At 40.3% G+C, this 20,198-nt stretch overlaps 2 protein-coding genes across 21 annotated transcripts in view; both read left to right on the top strand.

Moving 5' to 3' along the window:
- Positions 1–6,613, top strand: part of LOC127693473 (T-cell-specific guanine nucleotide triphosphate-binding protein 2-like) — a 444,108-nt gene extending 437,495 nt beyond the window's left edge. For 6 of the 20 annotated variants that reach the window (XM_052194345.1, XM_052194347.1, XM_052194360.1 and 3 more), the window contains one exon: positions 3,768–6,213. In XM_052194345.1, the coding sequence (XP_052050305.1) occupies positions 3,768–5,126 (1,359 nt within the window). In that variant the 3' untranslated portion in view covers positions 5,127–6,213. Of the gene's footprint in view, positions 1–3,767 lie in introns of all 20 variants that reach the window. The other 14 variants (XM_052194355.1, XM_052194357.1, XM_052194356.1 and 11 more) reach the window with 5 other exon arrangements.
- LOC127693481 (T-cell-specific guanine nucleotide triphosphate-binding protein 2-like) overlaps positions 1–20,198 on the top strand; it is a 124,957-nt gene that overhangs the window by 72,929 nt on the left and 31,830 nt on the right. The window lies entirely within an intron of this gene.

Genomic DNA, 20,198 nt, shown 5'->3' on the forward strand with positions numbered 1-20,198 from the left:
GTTAAAAATCAAACTTTTGATTTTTATATTAATAATATACATATATAGCTCATGGCTTACAAATTGCTTAAAGTTGTTTCTTTTTAATGATACTAATTCTTAACTTTTACAATTGTTTGTACAAATACAATTTAAAAAATTAATCAAAAATATACATACAACTATTGACAGCTTTTTAGGCTTTCTAGTTATAACTGTTTTAACATAAGAATCAAAATATAAAATTAGTTGTTACATATGTTATTTTTTAATACTAAATGTTCCAAATCAGATTAAGACAAATATTATAACTGATTATTATAATCAGTCATTTGAGATGTCTTATTAACAATTTAATATTAATCATATTACTAAGATTCCTCATAATTTACAAAGACAAGATATTATAAAACAGGCCCATAAAACATTACAACAATATTTTTATAATAAAAAAGGGGAGAATCACATCTCTATATACCATAAAATTTTTAAATTTTAATGCTAGGGATCTCTCTGAGTGTAGAGAAGAGGGCATGTTTGTGTTCTTTCTACAGGATGCTGAAGGAACAGGCTAGCTGCCAGAGTATGCTGGTGCTGAGATTTCACCCTGGCTTTCCACCTTGCTCTCCAGCCTTTTGGGGCCCCTCCTGGGTCTTTTGTTTCTTTTGTCATTTGGCCCCTGGGCCTTTAACAGATTAACCAGTTTTGTTAAATCACAGATTGATTCTGCCTTGACAGACGTGGAGGTAGCAACCATCAGCCTGCCTTCAGTTCTCTACCCTTGCTGCAGGCAAAGAGCTCTCTTGGTTCCTAAGCAGTAGAAACGTCAATGCCAGAGAGGGTGACCTCTGGCTCCTAATAGTGGCTGAGGGCCATAAGCTGTGGAGTAGCCAATGAGGGGAAATATTGTGGTGCCACGAGCCAGATGCACACCGCCTCTTGGCTGCAGGGTAACTCCATGACGGGATTATTGTGAGTCCTCTACCTGGATGACCGTCACACCCACCAAGGGCCTGATTAAGCCTTTGGAGTGGGATGTGATGCCAGGAGTGGATGCAACTTACATAGCCTAAGGCAGAGGCCCTGCCCTACTAGGATCTAAAAAGGCCTAGTTACTGCGGTGCTGGACGTGGGGGCAAAACCACATAGCCTAAAACAGGCTCTCCACTGACCCTCTTTCCATAGCCACCCCCCAACTTAAGAAAGAAAAAAGGAGGAGATGTACGCCCCTCCTGAAAGCCTTAAAACCTGTGTACCCCAGAACATTAAACGAGGCCTTGACATAACCCAGACTGTCTGTCTTTCTTGGTGCTTGGCCTCCCTCCTTCTCTCCCCCTTTTTGACCTGCAGGTAGCACCCCTTGGGAACCCTGGAATAACTGACCCGCGGGACGGGTTACAGCCTGATGTCCACAGTTTGCACAGTTCCATTCCTCAAACCATGTGCCCTTTGTATCCTGTGATCATTTGGAAACCTTTTTGAGATATTGACTGACAGTAAATGCATTCTGTTGGCTGCACAGTTATTAATATAGTTCTGGATATGCCCTTCCTGTCAGTTTGTTGGTCTATGGTCCTGTCTTCATAGCATTATTGGACTGTTTTTTTTTTCACTGTGGTTCTGTGCGATTCCTTGAAATCAGGTATTACAATGACTCCTAACACCACTGGATTTGATCAATCTGGTTTGACTGTAGTCTTCTGTGTTCCCATGTGAGTTTTATCATTCCACAGTCTAGTTCCATTCTAAATGGCATTGAGGTTGTACTTGAGATTACATTGAGTCTGTAGATCACTATGTGAAGTATGAAGTTTGATAATATGAATGTTTATAAACTATAAGCACAGGAATCTTAGAATCTTTTGTCACCTTCTTTGACATTTCTTTCATCTCTGCTTTGGAGCATCTGAATTCCTTGGGTACTTATTCAAACTTGATTGCTTCCTTCCTTCCTTATTTTCTAACTTCCTATGATTTTACTCTGCCTTATTATCTGGTGTGTGTGTGTTATGTCTGCTGTTAATAAACTTTTTCTTTTTTAAAAAAGCTAATAAAATTATTTTAAAATATACATCTCAGTATTGTCATTTTTAAGTCATAAAATAATGTATCATATTAAATGCCTCTTATATGTACATGATTTCTTCTGATGCTTAAAGTAATATGCACTCAACCAGTTTTTGAAATCTTTTTGGAACATTAAACATGATAGAAGTAGAAAAATCTCTTATGAAATCCTCTATGAATGAAAATTGTGACAGAGTCCTGATTAGACAGAAAGCATTTCATCTCCAAGGGAGAATATGCAGTGTAACTGTGGCTTCATAGAATGAATTGAGTAATGTTCCTTCTGTTTTGATTTTGCAGAATAGTTTGAAGAGTATTGGCATTAGTTCTTCTTTGAAGGTCTGATAGAATTCTGCACTAAAACCATCTGGTCCTTGGCTTTATTTTATTTATTTATTTATTTATTTTGGTTGGGAGATATCTTATGACTGCTGCTATTTCTTTTGGGGTTATGGGACTGTTTTGATGGTTTATCTAATCCTAAAAGTTATCTAATTAACTTTGGCACCTGACTTCTGTCTAGAAAATTATGCATTTCATTCATATTTTCCAGGGTTTTTTTTTTGAGTATAGGCTTTTGTAGTAGTATCTGATGATTTTATTGAGTTTACTCAGTTTCTGCTATACCTCCCTTTTCATTTCTGAGTTTGTTAATTTGGATACTGTCTCTTTGCCCTCTGGGTAGTCTGGCTATGGGATTGTCTATCTTGTCAATTTTCCCAAGAATCGGCTCCTGGTTTTGTTCATTCTTTGTATAGTTCTTTTTGTTTCTACTTGGTTGATTTCAGCCCTGAGTTTGATTATTTCCTGCCATCTACTCCTCTTGGCTATATTTGCTTCTTTTTGTTCTAGAGTTTTCAGGTGTCCAGTTAACCTGCTAGTGTATGTTCTCTCCAGTTTCTTTGTGGAGGCACTGAAAGCAGAGTTTTCCACTTATCAATGCTTTCATTGTGCCCCATAAGTTTGGGTATATTGTGGCCAATATAATTTTCACCAAACTCCAAATAGTCTTTAATTTCACTCTTTATTTCTTCCTTGACCAAGTTTTCATTGAGTGGGGTATTGTTCAGCTTCCATGTTTATGTAGGCTTTCTGTTGTTACTGAAGAGCAGCCTTACTCCACAGTGATCTGATAGGAAGCATGGGATTAGCTTCACCTTCTTGAATCTGTTGAGGCCTGTTTTGTGACCAATTATATGGTCAGTTGTGGAGAAGGCACTATGAGGTGCTGAGAAGAAGGTATGCTGCTTATCGCTTTATTCACAGACTACACAAGAGAAACTGGAATGGCTGTGGTAAGGGAACAGAGATCATGAGGCCTAAGCACTCAAAGGAGAAAGGGATCCTTTCCATAAGATATAAGGTTTTTAATATGCTGATCTATATTGTTAAGGGTTTTAAAACCTATGGGTATTAATAGGAGTAAATGGAATGCAAAGGCAACTCAAAATAAGAAGTAAACATTGATGCAGGAAAAACATAGAACAAGTAGATCATGAATGGGAAACAAAGGAAGAGGAAGACCACGGTAGAAGAAAAGGGCTGAATGAGGGCATGTGACATGCAGAGCAGAGATCGAGCCTGCAGCCTGGAGCAGAAAGGAAGTGTTCTGTTAATAATGGTATCAGCAGCTGAGGTCCCTCTTTACCATAAGAACAAACTCCTAGGCCTTGCCCTGCTGTACTGATAATTACAGTGTCTCTCTTTTTTTCTTTATTCAGCATCCTCAACTGCACACAGACATATGGGAGACTTCCTCTAGCACACCCTCTCCTTTAACGGATCAACTTTTGGCATTCAGCTTTGAAAATTTTTTTAAGAATTTCAAGAAGGAAGGCAAAATCTTCTCTGAGGAAACCATCACCTTCATTGAATCCCATCTGAAGGATAAGAACCTTCAGGGGGCATTGTCTAAAATTACTGATGCTCTGAAAAACATTGACAAAGCCCCACTGAACATTGCTGTGACTGGAGAAACAGGGACAGGGAAATCTAGCTTTATCAATGCCCTGAGGGGAGTGAGGGATGAAGAAGAAGGTGCAGCCCCCACTGGGGTGGTAGAGACAACCATGAAGAGAACTTCATACCCACACGCAAAGCTTCCCAATGTGAAAATATGGGACCTGCCTGGCATTGGAACCACTAACTTCCCACCACAAAACTACCTAATGGAAATGAAGTTTGATGAGTATGACTTCTTCATTATCATCTCTGCCACACGCTTCAAAGAAATTGAAATACATCTGGCCAAAGCCATTGAAAAGATGAACACCAAGTTCTACTTTGTCCGAACCAAGATAGATCAAGATGTCAGTAATGAGCAGAGGAGTAAACCTAGGACTTTCAATAGAGACAGTGTCTTAAAGAAAATTAGAGAAGACTGTTCAGGGCATCTTCAGAAGGCTCTCTCCAGTCAGCCTCCAGTCTTCCTAGTCTCTAACTTAGATGTGTCTGACTTTGACTTCCCAAAGCTGGAGACCACCCTACTCAGTGAGCTCCCAGCCCACAAACGCCACATATTCATGATGTCCTTGCACAGTGTTACTGAGACTGCCATTGACCGCAAGAGGGATTTCCTCAGACAGAAGATCTGGCTGGAGGCCCTGAAGGCAGGAGTTTTGGCCACCATTCCACTTGTGGGCTTCATCGAAGATGAAATACAAAAGTTAGAGAAAACCTTGAATCTCTACAGGTCATACTTTGGACTGGATGAAGCCTCACTGGAAAATATTGCCAAAGTTTTCAATGTGCCTGTGAATGAAATCAAAGCACACCTTAAGTGTTTCCATTTGTTAACAAAGAATAAAGACATGTCCTTCAAAGAAAAACTGTTAAAGTATATTGAACATATTTCTTGTGTTACTGGGGGACCACTTGCCTCAGGCCTTTACTTTAAAAAGACTTACTATTGCAAAAGTCTCTTCATTGATACTGTGGCAAGTGATGCCAAGTCTCTCCTTAATTTGGAAGAGATTTTATCACAGAAGCAAAGGTTGTCCAGGCTGATCTCCCTGTATACTGGGGAACAGGAAGAAAGCTATGAGGCACTGACTTTGCATTGGTTACAGGCACTGACTTAAAGCCTGCTTTTAAGCAGCAAACATTTTCTGGAAAATATCAGAGGATTCTTCTCTTTCACAGATAGAATATCACTACAGCAATACAGAACACCAATAGCTTATAATTTAAGATCAAGAACTGACAAATAAGACCTCATAAAATTACAAAGTTTCTGCAAGGCAAAGGACACTGTCAAAAGGACAAAACAGCAACCAACAAACTGGGAAAAGATCTTCACCAACCCTACGTCTGACAGAGGGCTAATATCAAATATATACAAAGAACTCAAGAAGTTAGACCCCAGGGAACCAAATAACCCTATGCTCAACAACATTAGTCATTAGGGAAATGCAACTCAAAACAACCCTAAGATTTCACCTCACACCAGTCAGAATGGCTAAGGTTAAAAACTCAGGAGACAGCAGGTGTTGGTGAGGATGTGGAGAAAGAGGAACACTCCTCCACTGCTGGTGGGATTGCAAGATGGTGCAACCACTTTGGAAATCAGTCTGGCGCTTCCTCAGAAAACTGAACATGACACAACCAGAGGACCCTGCTATACCACTCCTGGGCATATACCCAGAGGATTCCCTGGCATGCAATAAGGACACATGCTCCACTATGTTCATAGCAGCCCTATTTATAATAGCCAGAAGCTGGAAAGAACCCAGATGTCCCTCAGTGGAGGAATGGATACAGAAAATGTGGTATATTTACACAATGTAATACTACTCAGCAATTAAAAACAATGAATTCATGAAATTTGTATGCAAATAGTGGGAACTGGAAAATATCATCCTAAGTGAGGTAACCCAATCACAAAAGAATATGCATGGAATGCAATCACTGATAAGTGTATATTAATTAGCCCAGAAGCTATGAATACCCAAGACACAAGTAGCATATCAAATGACTCCCATGAAGAAATAAGGAGAGGGCCCTGATCCTGGAAAGACCTGATCCAGCATTGTAGGGGAGAAACAGGACAGAGAAAAAGGAGGGAGGTAATTGGAGAATGAGTGTAGAGAAGGCTTATGGGACATATGGGGAGGGGGGAACTGGGAGAGGGGAAAGTGTTTGGAATGTAAACAAAGAATGTAGAAAATAAAAAAAAAAGTGGCATATTTAAAAAAGAGAACTCTCTTCCATTAAAGTGTCATTATGAAAATATATGGTTGTATACCTGTGACTTATAATAACTTTGCCTAATTAAACTGGGATCATTTGTCCCAAGGAGATTTCCCAAGCTGTGCAACACTCTCCTGAGATGAAGAAATTAGCACACTGTGTAACCATTTGTGCTTTTCTGTATCTGCCTCAGTTCCAGAATAATGACACAGAGGTTCATTTATTTATATATTAATGCCTATCCCTTAGTTAAGTGTGTTCCACAACTAACTTATAACCTGTTTATACTATTCTATGTCTGAGACAAGTCTGGTTGCCTATTCTCACTTTCATGCATTCAATTTCCTCCACAATTTTGTAGTGAATCTCTTCAGCCTGATTGTTTCCCAGATATATATATATATATATATATATATATATATATATATATATATATACACATACACATACACATACACATACACATATACATATATATCCCTGAGTTGTCACACCTATTTTCTCCTGCGGACATTCAGCTCTTTGCTGACAGATGATGCTTTGACACCATGCAGAAGAGCTTGTTGCTACAATCCTCTCTTGACTTTCTTTAGAGGTTTAGGAAGTAGAGGGGACTGCTTCCCAGCACACATCTCTACATGAGGTGGTATCTACATAGACATGATAAGCACAGAGCAGATGGGATGATGACCATTGTCTATCCTACTTCCAGGGAGAGTTGGGTAATGCACGGATGAGTAAACACACCTGGAGTTCTGTCCTGACACAGACATTTTATTCCAAAACTTTCACCAGTCAAAAGGATGAGTTTGAAATCTGGGTTGTAGGCAACACAGAATTTTATTAAATTATCATTTCTTGTGGTATGGTAAAGGCTCAAAAACATCTTAAAATCATCCCTCCTGCTGGACAAGGGGTGCCTAACATAAGCGCTTAATGTCTCTCCCTCAACTTCCTTCTTTCTCTTCCTCTTTCCTCTCTTTCTATTCCTCAGGCTTTTGCTCTTCTTCCTCCTCATTCTTCTCCCTTCTTCTGTCTTTATTTCTACACCTGCTTCCATCTTTCATTTGCCCACTCACTTGTGAGACTTGGCAAACACAGTATCTGCTGGGCAGACTTGCAGCCTCACAATATTTTGGAGAGTTGGTATTGCAGATTCTGTCCAAACATCAAGAATTCTCTCTTCTCTAAGAAATGGCAAGGGTTTTGTTGTTGGGTATTTTTTTTTTCATCTCTATGGGCTTCCATTGGTTAAACTGGGGCATTTGTACTAGAAGTTATCTGACATCTCCTGCTATAGAGGAGTCTCTTGTGCAATGCATGGAACCATCACCTGTCAATAAAGTGCTGTTGGCTTATGAGCAAAAGTCAGGAAGCAATAAATGAGAGCTCTAATAAAAAGGATGGAATTCTAGGAGAAGGAGAGAGAATGGGATATCCCCACTTGAGGGACAGATGGAGGGAAGGAAATGTGATATTACAGACTGTGGAAAGGCTTTGTATTTGTTTCCGCTGGAAAAACTCTGGATTCCTTTCAAATTGATAAAAATCAAAACTGAATATTTTGGCTGCCAATAATGAAAAAGAATCAAGAAGACTAAACAAATCAGGCACCATACATTCCTAATCCCTCTACATAGAAACTGTTATGGGACTGTTTCAAGCCAAGCTTCTACTTCAAGCTTCTACTTCAAGCTTCTACTAAGCTTAGCCAATAAAACTTGTTGGCTATAAGACCATCCAGAGACTGCCCCACCTAGGGATCCATCCCATTTAGTTACAAAACCCAGACACTATTGTGGATGCCCACAAGTGCTTGCTGACAGGAGCCTGATATAGCTGTCACCCAAGAGGCTCTGCTAGTGCATATCAAATACAGATGGGGACACTCTCAGCCAGCCATTGAACTGAGCACAGGGTCCACAATGGAGAACCTAGAGAAAGGACCCAAGGATCTGAAGGGGTTTGGAGTGCCACAGGAGGAACAACAAGATGAGCCACCCAGTACCCCCTTCCCAGAGCTCCCAGGGACAAAACCATCAAGCAAAGAGTACACATGGAGTTACCCATGGCTCCAGATGCATAGGCAGCAGAGGATGGCTTTGTTGGACATCAAAGGAGGAGAGGCCCTTGGTCCTGGGAAGACTCAGTGCAGCATTGTAGGGGAATACCAGGGCAAGGAAGTTGGAGTGGGTTGATTGAGGAACAGGGGGAGAGGGAGGGGTTATGGGATGTTTCCGGGCAGGGGGGCCAGGAAGGGGACAACATTTGAAATGTAAATAAAGAATATATCTAAGAAAAAATTGTTAAAAACTCAACTGGACAAAAACACAAAAGTAGTTGGCTATGAAATTACCAGAATCATAATGTCATCTTTTCAAATTTATATTACTGTTTTAAAAAGATATTAACCTCCTTAGAAGGTCAGAATACAGGAAAATTCTATTAATTTAGGGCTAGAAGGGAGAAGCAGAAATTGATTAAGTATTGGGAGGGAGGGATCTGGGTGGGGAAGGGGACAGGGAGGGGAAGAGGGGAACATGATCAGGTATTCTGAGGAGAGAGAACAGGACTGAAGCCCTGAGGGCCAGCAGAAAGAATCCAAATAGGCAACTTCAGGAGGTAGGAGGTGGGGGGGACCTTCTAGAAGGTGCCAGAGACCTGGGAACTAAGCAACTCTCAGGACTAAAAGGGAGGGACCTTAGATGAAATGTCCTACAGTGGAGAGAGGGAACTTGTTGAGTCTACCTCCAGTAGAAACACAGGGCATCAAGTGGAGGGATGGGGTTCTCATCCCACAATCAAAACTCTAACCCAGAATTGTGGGCTGAGAAGATGTAATCTGGACTGAAAAAAAATAGAAAGAGTAAAGAATAAATTTTAAAAGGCTGAAATAAAATTTCTGATGCATAAGTTAAAAAAAAACAAAAAATGTGGAGGCATAAAGAAATCCAGGCCTTTGATCTCAAATGTAGAAACAAAGACACAGAGATAGAAACTCTAAGACAAGTACTGCCCATTTGTCAATTCTTGATCTTAGAGCATAAGCTATTGGTGATCTGTTCAGGAACTTTTCCCCTGTGCCCATGTCCTCAAGGGTCTTCCCCAGTTTCTTTTCTATTAGTTTCAGTGTGTCTGGTTTTACATGGAGGTCCTTGATCCACTTGGAGTGAAGTTTAGTACATGGAGATAAGAATGGATCAATTCCCATTCTTCTGCATGCTGACCTCCAGTTGAAACAGCACCATTTGTTGAAAAGGCTATCTTTTTTCCATTGGATGTTTTCAGCCCCTTTGTCGAGGATCAAGTGGCCATAGGTGTGTGGGTTCATTTCTGGATCTTCAATCCTGCTCCATTGATCCACCTGCCTGTCACTGTACCAATACCATGCAGTTTTTAACACTATTGCTCGGTAGTATTGCTTGAAGTCAGGGATACTGATTCCCCCAGAATTTCTTTTGTTGTTGAGAATAGTTTTAGCTATCCTGGGTTTTTTATTATTCCAGATGAATTTGAGAATTGCTCTTTCTAACTCTATGAAGAATTGAGTTGGAATTTTGATGGGTATTGCGTTGAATCTGTATTTTGCTTTTGGCCAAATGGCCATTTTAACTATATTAATCCTGCCGATCCATGAGCATGGGAGGTTTTTCCATTTTTTGAGGACTTCTTCCATTTCCTTCTTCAGAGTCTTGAAGGAGAATTGGGTTCTGATGATACCAAGTAGCCTAGGTTTCTGTTGCTTGTGTTCTTGCCCTTACCTCTTGATATCTGGTTATCTCTGGTGTTAGTTGGTCTTGCTGTCTCGGTGTCTTGTCCCTCCTCCAAGCCTGTGTGTCAATACTCCTAGGAGACCCGTTTTCTCCTCATGGGATTTAGGTATGGAGGGCTGTAGCACAGGGTCAGCTCCGGGGTACAGATGGAAACTGGAAGGATCCTGTCTGAGGCTGCTCCTCAGTGTCAGGAGCCATAATGAGACAAGCTAATATACTAGCAGGTGATCGTCCTGAAATGGCCTGCTTCTGATCATTATATAATATGTGACAGCTGAGCCCTCATTCAGCAAGGTTGTGTGGGATGAATTTTAGGAAAGATTCCTGCTATTAATATGCTTTCTGTTGTTATTAAATATATATAATAATCAGTAAGTAATAGCACAACTCTTTGGAGTACATCTCTGCAGATCCACGAAGATGTACTTTCTTATAGTGAGGCTATGTAGACAAATAATGACTTAAGTTTTACTGATGATTCTATAAGAATTCCTAAAATTAGATCTGTGATTATTAAGCTCTTTAATAGTTGAACTTCTATTGGTCCTTTTCTGCTAGTGAAAACTGCAATGAGAACTCTACCACTCTCCCAAGTGTCACCAGTTAATTGCTCTTAGATGGCAACCAGACATTCTCCTACTCAGAGCACATTCCAAGAGGTGGTAAAGCAATTAACTAAAGGTCATAAAAAAGAGAACTGTGATTTGTTATAGGTGTTAGGACAGAAGATAAAATATTGACTGGGTTTATCTATACAAAAGTTCACTTATAACTTAGTTATCGTTTTAAACTTTCTATGAACCTTTAGAGAAGGCAAATCATAGCCGTCTAGCTAGATAATTACTCCTAATGGATATGCATGCAAACATTCTTTATTGTAAACTTCTATTTCAATTTATGACTTGATATTTTATATGAACTTGTGATAAACTTTGTAACATGTGAGCATGTATTCTGAAAAGATGTTTAAGGGCTGAGGACAAAGAGAGGAGGGACCAGAAGAATTCAGATGAGAGAAACAGAGCTGAGAGAAGAACTAAGCTGAGGAGAAGGTTTTAGTCAGAAGAGAACAAGATTAAGAGAATACAGAGTGAAATAACTTAGAAACTATAGGTAGCATAAAATAACTAAGAGAACAATGTGCAGGATGGAGAGGGAAAGAGGAAAAAAGAAGATGTTGCAGAGAGCAGAAGAAGCAGGCAGGCTTCTCCTCATCATGGGACAGGACTGGCCTCATGGTAAGGACAAGATAGGCTTAGTCTTGTTTTGATTTGCATTTCCCTGATAAGTAAGGATGTTGAACATTTCTTTAGGTGCTTTTCAGTCATTCGATATTCCTCAGGTGTAAATTCTTTGTTTAGCTCTGGACCCCATTTTTTTTGTTTTGTTTTGTTTTCCAGACAGGGTTTCTCTGTGTAGCTCTGGCTGTCCTGGAACTCACTTTGTAAACCAGGCTGGCCTCGAACTCAGAAATCCACCTGCCTCTGCCTCCCAAGTGCTGGGATTAAAGGCGTGCTCCTTCCAGGCTGTACCCCATTTTTAATGGAGTCATTTGGCTCTCTGGAGTCTACCTTCTTATATTCTTTATATATCTTGGATATAAGGCTTCTGTTGGATGTAGGGTTGGTAAAGATCTTTTCCCAATTTGTTGGTTGCCATTTTGTCCTTTTGACAATGTCCTTTGCCTTACAGAAACTCAGTAATTTTATGAGGTCCCATTTGTCAATTCTTGATCTTACAGCATAAGCTATTGGTGTTCTGTTCAGGAAATTTTCCGCTGTGCCCATGTCCTCAAGGGTCTTCCCCAGTTTCTTTTCTATTAGTTTCAGTGTGTCTGGTTGTATGTGGATGTCCATGATCCACGTGGACTTGAGCTTCAGAGGTTAATTTTTAACATAGCATTTTTTATCAATTCTTAGGGAATTTTACAGCATGTACCCAATCACACACATGTCCCAGTTCTTCCATGTCTGACCCAATTCCCTTGTGACCTCTTTGCCCCAAAAAAGTTAAAAATAAAAATAAACATTTTTAAATCAATAAAATATATTTTAAATTTAAAAAGATTAATTTAGAAACCAAAATCCAATTTGTGTTACCTATATACTCACTGAAGCAGAGTCAAACTTTCAGTGGCCTACCACATACATAGAACTGAGTCTTTCCATTCATGAACAACCACCTCCACAGAAATCTTCAACTATGCAGACATAACATCAGCATCAATATCTAATGTATTCAGAATTCTCTTTGATACCTTCCTGTTTAGGCTGGTCCTTCTCCTTTAGTAGGTGGGAAATGGAGTGGGTGTAGAGGTTGTCACAGAAGACTTCCATGTCCCTATTTCTCAACTGTGCATCTGCAATTACTGATGTAACTGCAAAAGTAGGTTCTTTGCTCCTTAGAGACAGTGGAAACAGGATCATGATCTTCCCCACTGTTTCTGACAAGACCAAAAATTGGAAGGGTCTCCCCTGCAGTAGGACCACAGACCTAGACAAGTCCCTCTGAGGTAGCCATGTGCTGTGGACATCAACATGGCTTCAAGTAGCAGCAAAGGCCACTTAGGTGAGTATGGCTTCATAGCCATGACATGATCCAATGACTTCAGGCAGCAGCCTAGAGCACATATATCTGCATGGTCATTGATTGGTGGTAACACTGGTCATAGTCATCAAACAAACCCTGGCTGCAATAGGACCACAGATGGAGACATGGCACTCAGTGGCATCATGAATTCGTGCATCACCATGGCCTCAGGGAACAGTACAGGCCAGTCACTTCAGCCTGGTCAGTACAGTCTTGACATATCCCATTCTCCCACTTTCCACAGAACATGTAGTTCTCTATTTCCTCTTTCCCATCTCACCATCACATTATTTGTTCATCACAATGGTCCCCACTGCTGGCACTACGAGACTCTGTGACTTCAGGTTATTTATTTATTTATTTATTTTTGTAATTTCTTTTTCTGTTTGTGTTTTTGTAATTTCTTATTATATGAGAATTTCACTGATACTACTTAACGCTGCCTTTATGCACACAGGTACAGTAGCATCTACTGGATCATGGGAAGCCTCTCTGGGGACACATCCCTGAGAAAATGGATTCCCTTTACCCCAGAAGCCATAAGTTATCAATAGATCCTCAGAAAGGGGTAGAACTCCACGAGTCCTTCTCCCAAAAACACTTGAGTTTTGACTGGCTTGATTTTGTGCAGGTCTTTGTATGCTGCTCACAGTCTCTGGGATTTCATGTATGCAACAGTCCCACCATGATCACAAATAGTGTTTCTCAGAAGATTTCTAATACCTCCAGCTCTTACAATCTCACAAGCTCTCTTCTGCAATGATCTGTGCACCTTGGGAAGAAGAGGGTGATACAGAATTGCCATTTAGAGATGAGTACTTTACAAACAGTTACCCTCAGCAAGTTGACCAGTCATTGGTCTCTATGAATTACAAACTACTATAAAATGAGCCTCTTGAATAAGAAAATATTTCACTGCCCCTGCTATTTCCTTTTTCTTTTTATTGGATATTTTCATTTACATTTCAAATGTTTTCCACTTTCTGGGTCTCCCCTTTGGAAACCCCCTATCCCATCCCCCATTCTCCTGCCTCTATGCAGGTGCTCTGCTTCTCAACTACCCACTCCCATGTTCCTGCCTTGGCATTCCCATACACTGGGGCATCAAACACTCTCAGGCCTAAGGGAGTCTCCGCCCACTGATGCCAACAAGGCCAACCTCTTCCACATATGCAGACATCACTGTGGGTCCCTCCATGTTTACACTTTGTTTGGTGGTCCATTCCCTGGGAGCTGGGGAGTGGTGGGGTGGGGTCTGCCCAGATGGCACTGTTGCTCCCAAATATGAGGCTGCAAAACCTCTCAGCTGCTTCAGTCCCTTTTCCAACTCCTACACTGGGGACCCTGCACTCAGTGCAATGGTGTGCTGCAAGCATCTGCCCCTGTATGCCTAAAGCTCTGGCACAGCCTCTCAGGAGACAGCCATCTCAGGTTCCCTCAGCAACCACTTCCAGCAACCACAATAGTCTCCAGGTTTGGTGACTGTATATGGGATAACCTATTCCACAGAATAGAAACTGAAGGAACACTACCCAATTCATTCTATGAAGCTACAATTACATTTATACCTAAACCACACAAAGATCCAACAAAGAGAACTTCACATCAATTTCCCTTATGAATATCAATGCAAAAATACTCAATAATATTCTCCCAAAATGGATCCAAGAACATATCAAAAAGATCATTCACCACGATCAAGTAGGCTTCATCCCAGGGATGCAGGAATGGTTCAATATATGGAAATCCATCGATGTAATCCACTACATAAACAAACTCAAAAAAAAAGCACATGATCATTTCATTTGATGCTGAATAAGCACTAGAAAAAATTCAGCATCCCTTCATGTTAAAAGTCTTGGAAAGATCAGGAATTCAAGACCCATACCTAAACATAGTAAAAGCAATATACAGAAAACCAGTAGCTGACATCAACCTAGAGAGAAACTTGAAGCAATCCTACTAAATCATAGGCTAGACAAGGCTGTTCTCTTTCTCCATGTCTCTTCAATACAATACTTAAAGTTCTAGCTAGAGCAATTAGACAACAAAAGGAGGTCAGAGGTATACAAATTGGAATGGAAAAAGTCAAACTATCACTATTTGCAGATGATATGATAGTATATTTAAGTGACCCCAAAAATTCTATCAGAGAACTCCTACAGCTGATAAACTACTGACCCAGCTATCTCTACAAGTAATGGGTGGCATGATCAAGCAGGCTAACTGCTAAGCTTTGCTGATGTGCGTACTGCTTGCTTGGTCGCTTGCATGCTTGGATGACTAAGGCACCTGCTGTACCTCTGATACAGAATCAAGCCTTCCCCAAACCCAGACAAGATATGAGTTAGTCTGCCCAAAATATTAACTTTGTGGGTTTTCCTTTTATAATCCTTTCGCTGGCAATAGCTTAGGCCTTGTCCTGGACAGATTCTTTTTAATAAAATGTCTCTAATTTACTAAAACCAAACCTCAAGTCAAACTGGTAAACCTCTAAACCCAAGACCTACACAGGATAGCTTTCTCAGGGGTAGATGCTATCACATGAGTTAGCAGTCTCCCAGAGGAATCCAGAGTATCAGAACAGTTTGGCCTGTTTGTAACCTTATCTACACTTGAATGTGGAAAGTTGCCCCTTGATTCTTACAAACTAGCCATTTCCAGGAATAGAAACTGAAACCTACTCTGAGTACAGACTCCTCCTTGGGTGTTTGAGATGAATAGGACTCAGAAGCAGGCAGAAAAGGGCTGTTGAGTGAGGACAAAGAAACTCAGGGAGTTCAGACTATTCGTCCCACAGCCTCCTCCTTTTTTGTGCAGCTCTTCCTGGGACACCAGAACTCCACACATCACGTCTTCCCTTCATAAGCATCCTGAATCTGAATTCCAGTTTTAGATAAAGACCTTTCCTGTGAGGAGAACCATCACAGAAGTGTTATTGCCACCAGATCAAGGTCACCACTGCTGAAGTAAATGAAGGGTGTCAGGGTTTAGCTTGTTCAATAACCCAAGATGTGTGTTAACACGAGGAGTGGAGTCCTGACACCAGGACAGGAGAGCTTGGGCTTTGTACTCAGGGAGCATCCTGGGAACAGGAGTATCCTTCAGTGGCCATCTTCTGGACCACAGAGCATCCCAAGGCAAACAGGCAACACCTTCCTTCCACCTGTGTGTTGTGGGCATTGACTGTCTTCTTGAGCAGTCAACCTTAGATGAAAGATGCCGGGTTGGGATTCTCAGATGCCGGTGGAGTCCACGCTGTAGGTTCTTCATTTCTCACATGGAGATGCAATCCCAGATGAGAAACAGTCACAGACAAGCTCTGGAAGGTCATTTTAGACCCTCTGGTTTTCAAAGATTCTTCTGTCATCGGTCACTTGTTATTCTAAAGGGCCTATTTTGTAGTTCTTCCTGTTTTTCTCTTGCAGTTTGCAAAAAAATTTGCTCTATATAATCACAATTTTAACTATAATATGACTTCAGGAGTTTCTTTTCTGCCCTGTATATCTGGAGTTCAACATGCTTCATGTATTTATCTGGGTATGCTTTTTCTTTGTTGCTAGGATTCCTTGAAATTTATATATTCTTTGTTCTGAGTTATGCAAGACAAGAAAGACACTGCAGTATGTGTTAAAGCTTGGCAAACAGCAGAAGAGAGTCTCTGATAGAATGAACGCCACAGAGCCTTACAGAAGCACTTTCAGTGATCACCACAAAAAAGGTCCTTTTAGTAATTCAATTCCCACAGACCAAAACCTCTTGCTTGATCTAGGAGTTGTCCGATAGAATCATTACCTGAGCAATTCTCAGCCACACGAGGCATACCTGGTTGGCCAGGTATGTCTTGGGACTGAGCACATGCTAAGGTTCTGAAATTCCCAGGAATCAGCAACCCCATTAATTCTCAGATAACAGTCACTTATTGTTTTCAAGAGCTTAACTTCAGACCATAAGTGGCCATCACTCCAAAGTAAATGCCAAGTGCAATGACTCTTCCAATTTGCCCACTGCATCTACCTTTTGTTTAAGCTCTATTCAGTTTTCTTGTGAATTAAATTTATGTTGAAGATCATGCACCCTTCCAGTAAATACAGTGTTTTCTCTATCCTACCATTTCACAATCTTACACAAAGAAGCCTATAAACTTATGAGTAGAAAGACAAAGATAGCAGTTGCTAGACCAAGGAATCTATTTGAATGATACACAAGATTGAATAAAGCTAAAGTATCTGCACTGCTTTCCATGACATCCACTCCAGTGTTATCAGGCAAGCTTTGTGAGAAAGTGTCCTTAATTTCTTGCTGAAAATTATGAATCAGTTAAGAAGAATGAGGGTGGCCCACCAAATGCATTTAACCTTTTTTTTCCAGTCATACTTGTTCTTGTTGAAAGAACAAGTTCTTTTTGAAAGAATAAATTCTGGCTCCCTGGTGCAAATGGTGGCTGGAAGACACCTGTCCCAGCTGGTCCACTGATTGTATGCCCTGTGTCCTCCAAGCTGTTGGTAATTTTTAAGTAAGGTCTAGTCCAATTAATATTTCCCAATAGTTTTTGAAAATCATTGTCTTTAATTCATCAATCCTAAGTTGCAACTTTTGAGATATGATAAATTCACTATAAATTGTTTTTCCCAAATAATTTATTGGCTTGTTATGTTGTATTTTATCAGGGGCAATAATTAATCTAGACATGGTCAATATGCCAATCATATTTTTCAAAATTAATTCAGTTAAATCCTTTGTTTTTTCTTTTATAATTTTTAAGGGTCTTTGTCCAGTACTCTTCTGAACCCAAGCTACCACTTCTGTGAAGCCAAACCCCTCCTTCCCTCTAGATTGTTTTAATATTGGGTTGAGGAGGTGTACATAGGGGAGAAGGAAATCTTGGTGTTTTTTTCTGCTTTGTATTTTATTTTACATATAATGTAAAATAAAAGCCTTTTCATACCTGGCACTAATGGATCTTAATGCTTGATCCACAAATTTCTGACAAAGAGTTGAACTACCCTGGAATAGAACCTTCCATTGATACCTTTGAGAGGGCTTTTGAAAATTAATAGAGAGAGCCTTTGGTCATCATTTGCACCAGAGAGCCAGGCACTCCACAGCCTTCTGTGCACAGCCTGCGGGGAGAGAGGGATCTGCCAGCAGATCCTCCACTCCTGAGCACAGAGGTGAGAGCTCCACTTTCTCTCCAATATCTCTCTGGAGGGGAACAGGTAGGAGCACACACCTCCTTCGTCAGCCTCCACTCCCTGTAGAGCATTGATGAGACTGGACTTTCCAGCCCCAGTCTCCCCCATCACTGCAGTGTTCAGTGGGGCTTTCTCAATGTCACCCAGAGCACTGCTGATTGCAGAAACTGTATCCTGAAGGTTTCCAAACTCTAAGGATGATTCAATGAAGGCAATTAATTCCTGAGACAGGACTTTGGTTTTCATCTTGAAATTTGAAGATTTGTGCCAAAGCTGGAGGGCAAATTGGGATCCTCCTATGGAGGGGGTTTAGAATAGGAAGTCTGACCCATGCCTGGGAAATATCGATGGTACCTAAGGGAGGAAAGAAGCAAGAAGGTCAATCAATTAGTTCAGAAAGAACAGCCAATGGGAGAGCATGGTCCAGTATCTGCCCGCACATTATAAACAGGGACTTTCTTCCCTTTAATTGAATGTGCAAGACTGAACAACACTTACTCCTGGCTTTACCTTTAACTTTGGTTTGACTCACATTCTTTAACCTTTGACTATTTTCTTTACAGTTTACTGCTTAGATGGTCTATCTAATCCTGATTTTACTTTGGTATTTGGTATCTGCCTAGAAACTTTTCCATTTAATCTAGATTTTCCTGTTGCGTTGAGTATCGACTTTTGTAGTAGGATCTGATGATTTTTTTGAATTTCTTCAGTTTCTTTTGTTATATCTCCCTTTTCATTTCTGATTTTGTTAATATGGATACTGTCTCTGTGCGCTCTGGTTACTCTGGCTAAGGGTTTATCTGTCTTGTTGATTTTCTCAAAGAACCAGCTCCTGGTTTTGTTTATTCTTTGTATAGTTCTTTTTGTTTCTACTTGATTAATTTCAGCCCTGAGTTTGATGATTTCCTGCTGTCTACTCCTCTTGGGTGTATTTGTTTCTGTTTCTTCCAGAGCTTTCAGGTGTGCTGTTAAGCTGCTAGTGTAGGCTTTCTCCAGTTTCTTTTTGGAGGCACCTAATGCTATGATTTTTCCTTTTAGCACTGCTTTCATTGTGTCCCATAAGTTTGGGTATGCTGTACCTTCATTTTCATTAAATTCTAAAATGTCTTTTATTTCTTTCCTTATTTCTTCCTTGACCACGGTATCATTGAGTAGAACATTGTTCAGTCTCCATGTGTTTGTGGACTTTCTGTTGTTTTTGTTGCTATTGAAGACCATCCTTCATCTGTAGTGATCTGATATGAGGCATGGGTTATTTCAATCTTCTCATGTCTGTTGATCTGTGTTTTGTGACCAATTATGTGGTCAGTTTTGGAGAAGGTACCATGAGGTGCTGAGAAGAAGGTATATTCTTTTGATTTAGGATGAAATGTTCTATAAATATCTGTTAAATCTGTTTGGTCCATAACTTCTGTTAGTTTCACTGTGCCTCTGTTTAGTTTTTGTTTCTCTGATCTATCCACTGATGAGAGTGTGGTATTGAAGCCACACACACTTATTGTGTGAGGTGCAATGTATGCTTTGAGCTTAGTAAATGTGGGTGTCTTTGCATTTGGAGCATAGATGTTCAGAATTGAGAGTTCTTCTTGGTAGATTTTTTCTTTGATGACTATGAAGTTTTCTTCCATGTCTTTTTTGATGACTTTTGGCTGAAAGTTGATTTTATCCGAAATTAGAATGGCTACTCCACCTTGTTTCCTGGAACTATTTGCTTGGAAAATTGCTTTCCAGCCTTTTACTCTGAGGTAGTGCTTGTCTTTGACATTGGGGTGAGTTTTCTGTATGCAGCAAAGTGCTGGGTCTTGTTTACGTATCCAGTATATTAGTCTATGTGTTTTTATTGGATTTATGGAACCAGTAGAATTAATCTTCTATCCCCTAAAGGCAGATTCATGAAGCATATAAAATGTATTATGAAAATTCTACATAGCATCAGCTATGGATAACCATGCATGAAAAGTTCTATGTAGACTTTGAGTTCTGTTACCTACACAAATAGGAGTACCCTGGACTCCTACAATGCAGTTCATAATTTCTGTACCCTCTTCCATATGCTTAGCACTTCCCCACTTGTCATAAGGATCAAGTAACCAAATAGATTTATTAACCACCAAGGGGTTATCCATATCTCCCCCAATTTACTCCTGTGTTAATTGTGGGATTAGGAATATAGGCCCAATATGTATGCTTGGTCCCCATTGCTGTAAAACTTAGACAGACAGCATAGCAATGAACAAAGTTGCACCATTCAAAGGTTTTTGTCAAAGATTTATCAATTCTGATGGTGTCCACAACACTTGGCTTCAATTCTCATGTCAAAATATGTTTGGTTTTCATCAAACATTCATCGTTAATGATAAGGGGTTGCAGACTGTTCTCATTGGCCCACCACCATCTGAACAACAAA

Source organism: Apodemus sylvaticus, chromosome 10, assembly GCF_947179515.1.
Source record: "Apodemus sylvaticus chromosome 10, mApoSyl1.1, whole genome shotgun sequence".
NCBI classification, from domain to species: Eukaryota; Metazoa; Chordata; class Mammalia; order Rodentia; family Muridae; genus Apodemus; species Apodemus sylvaticus.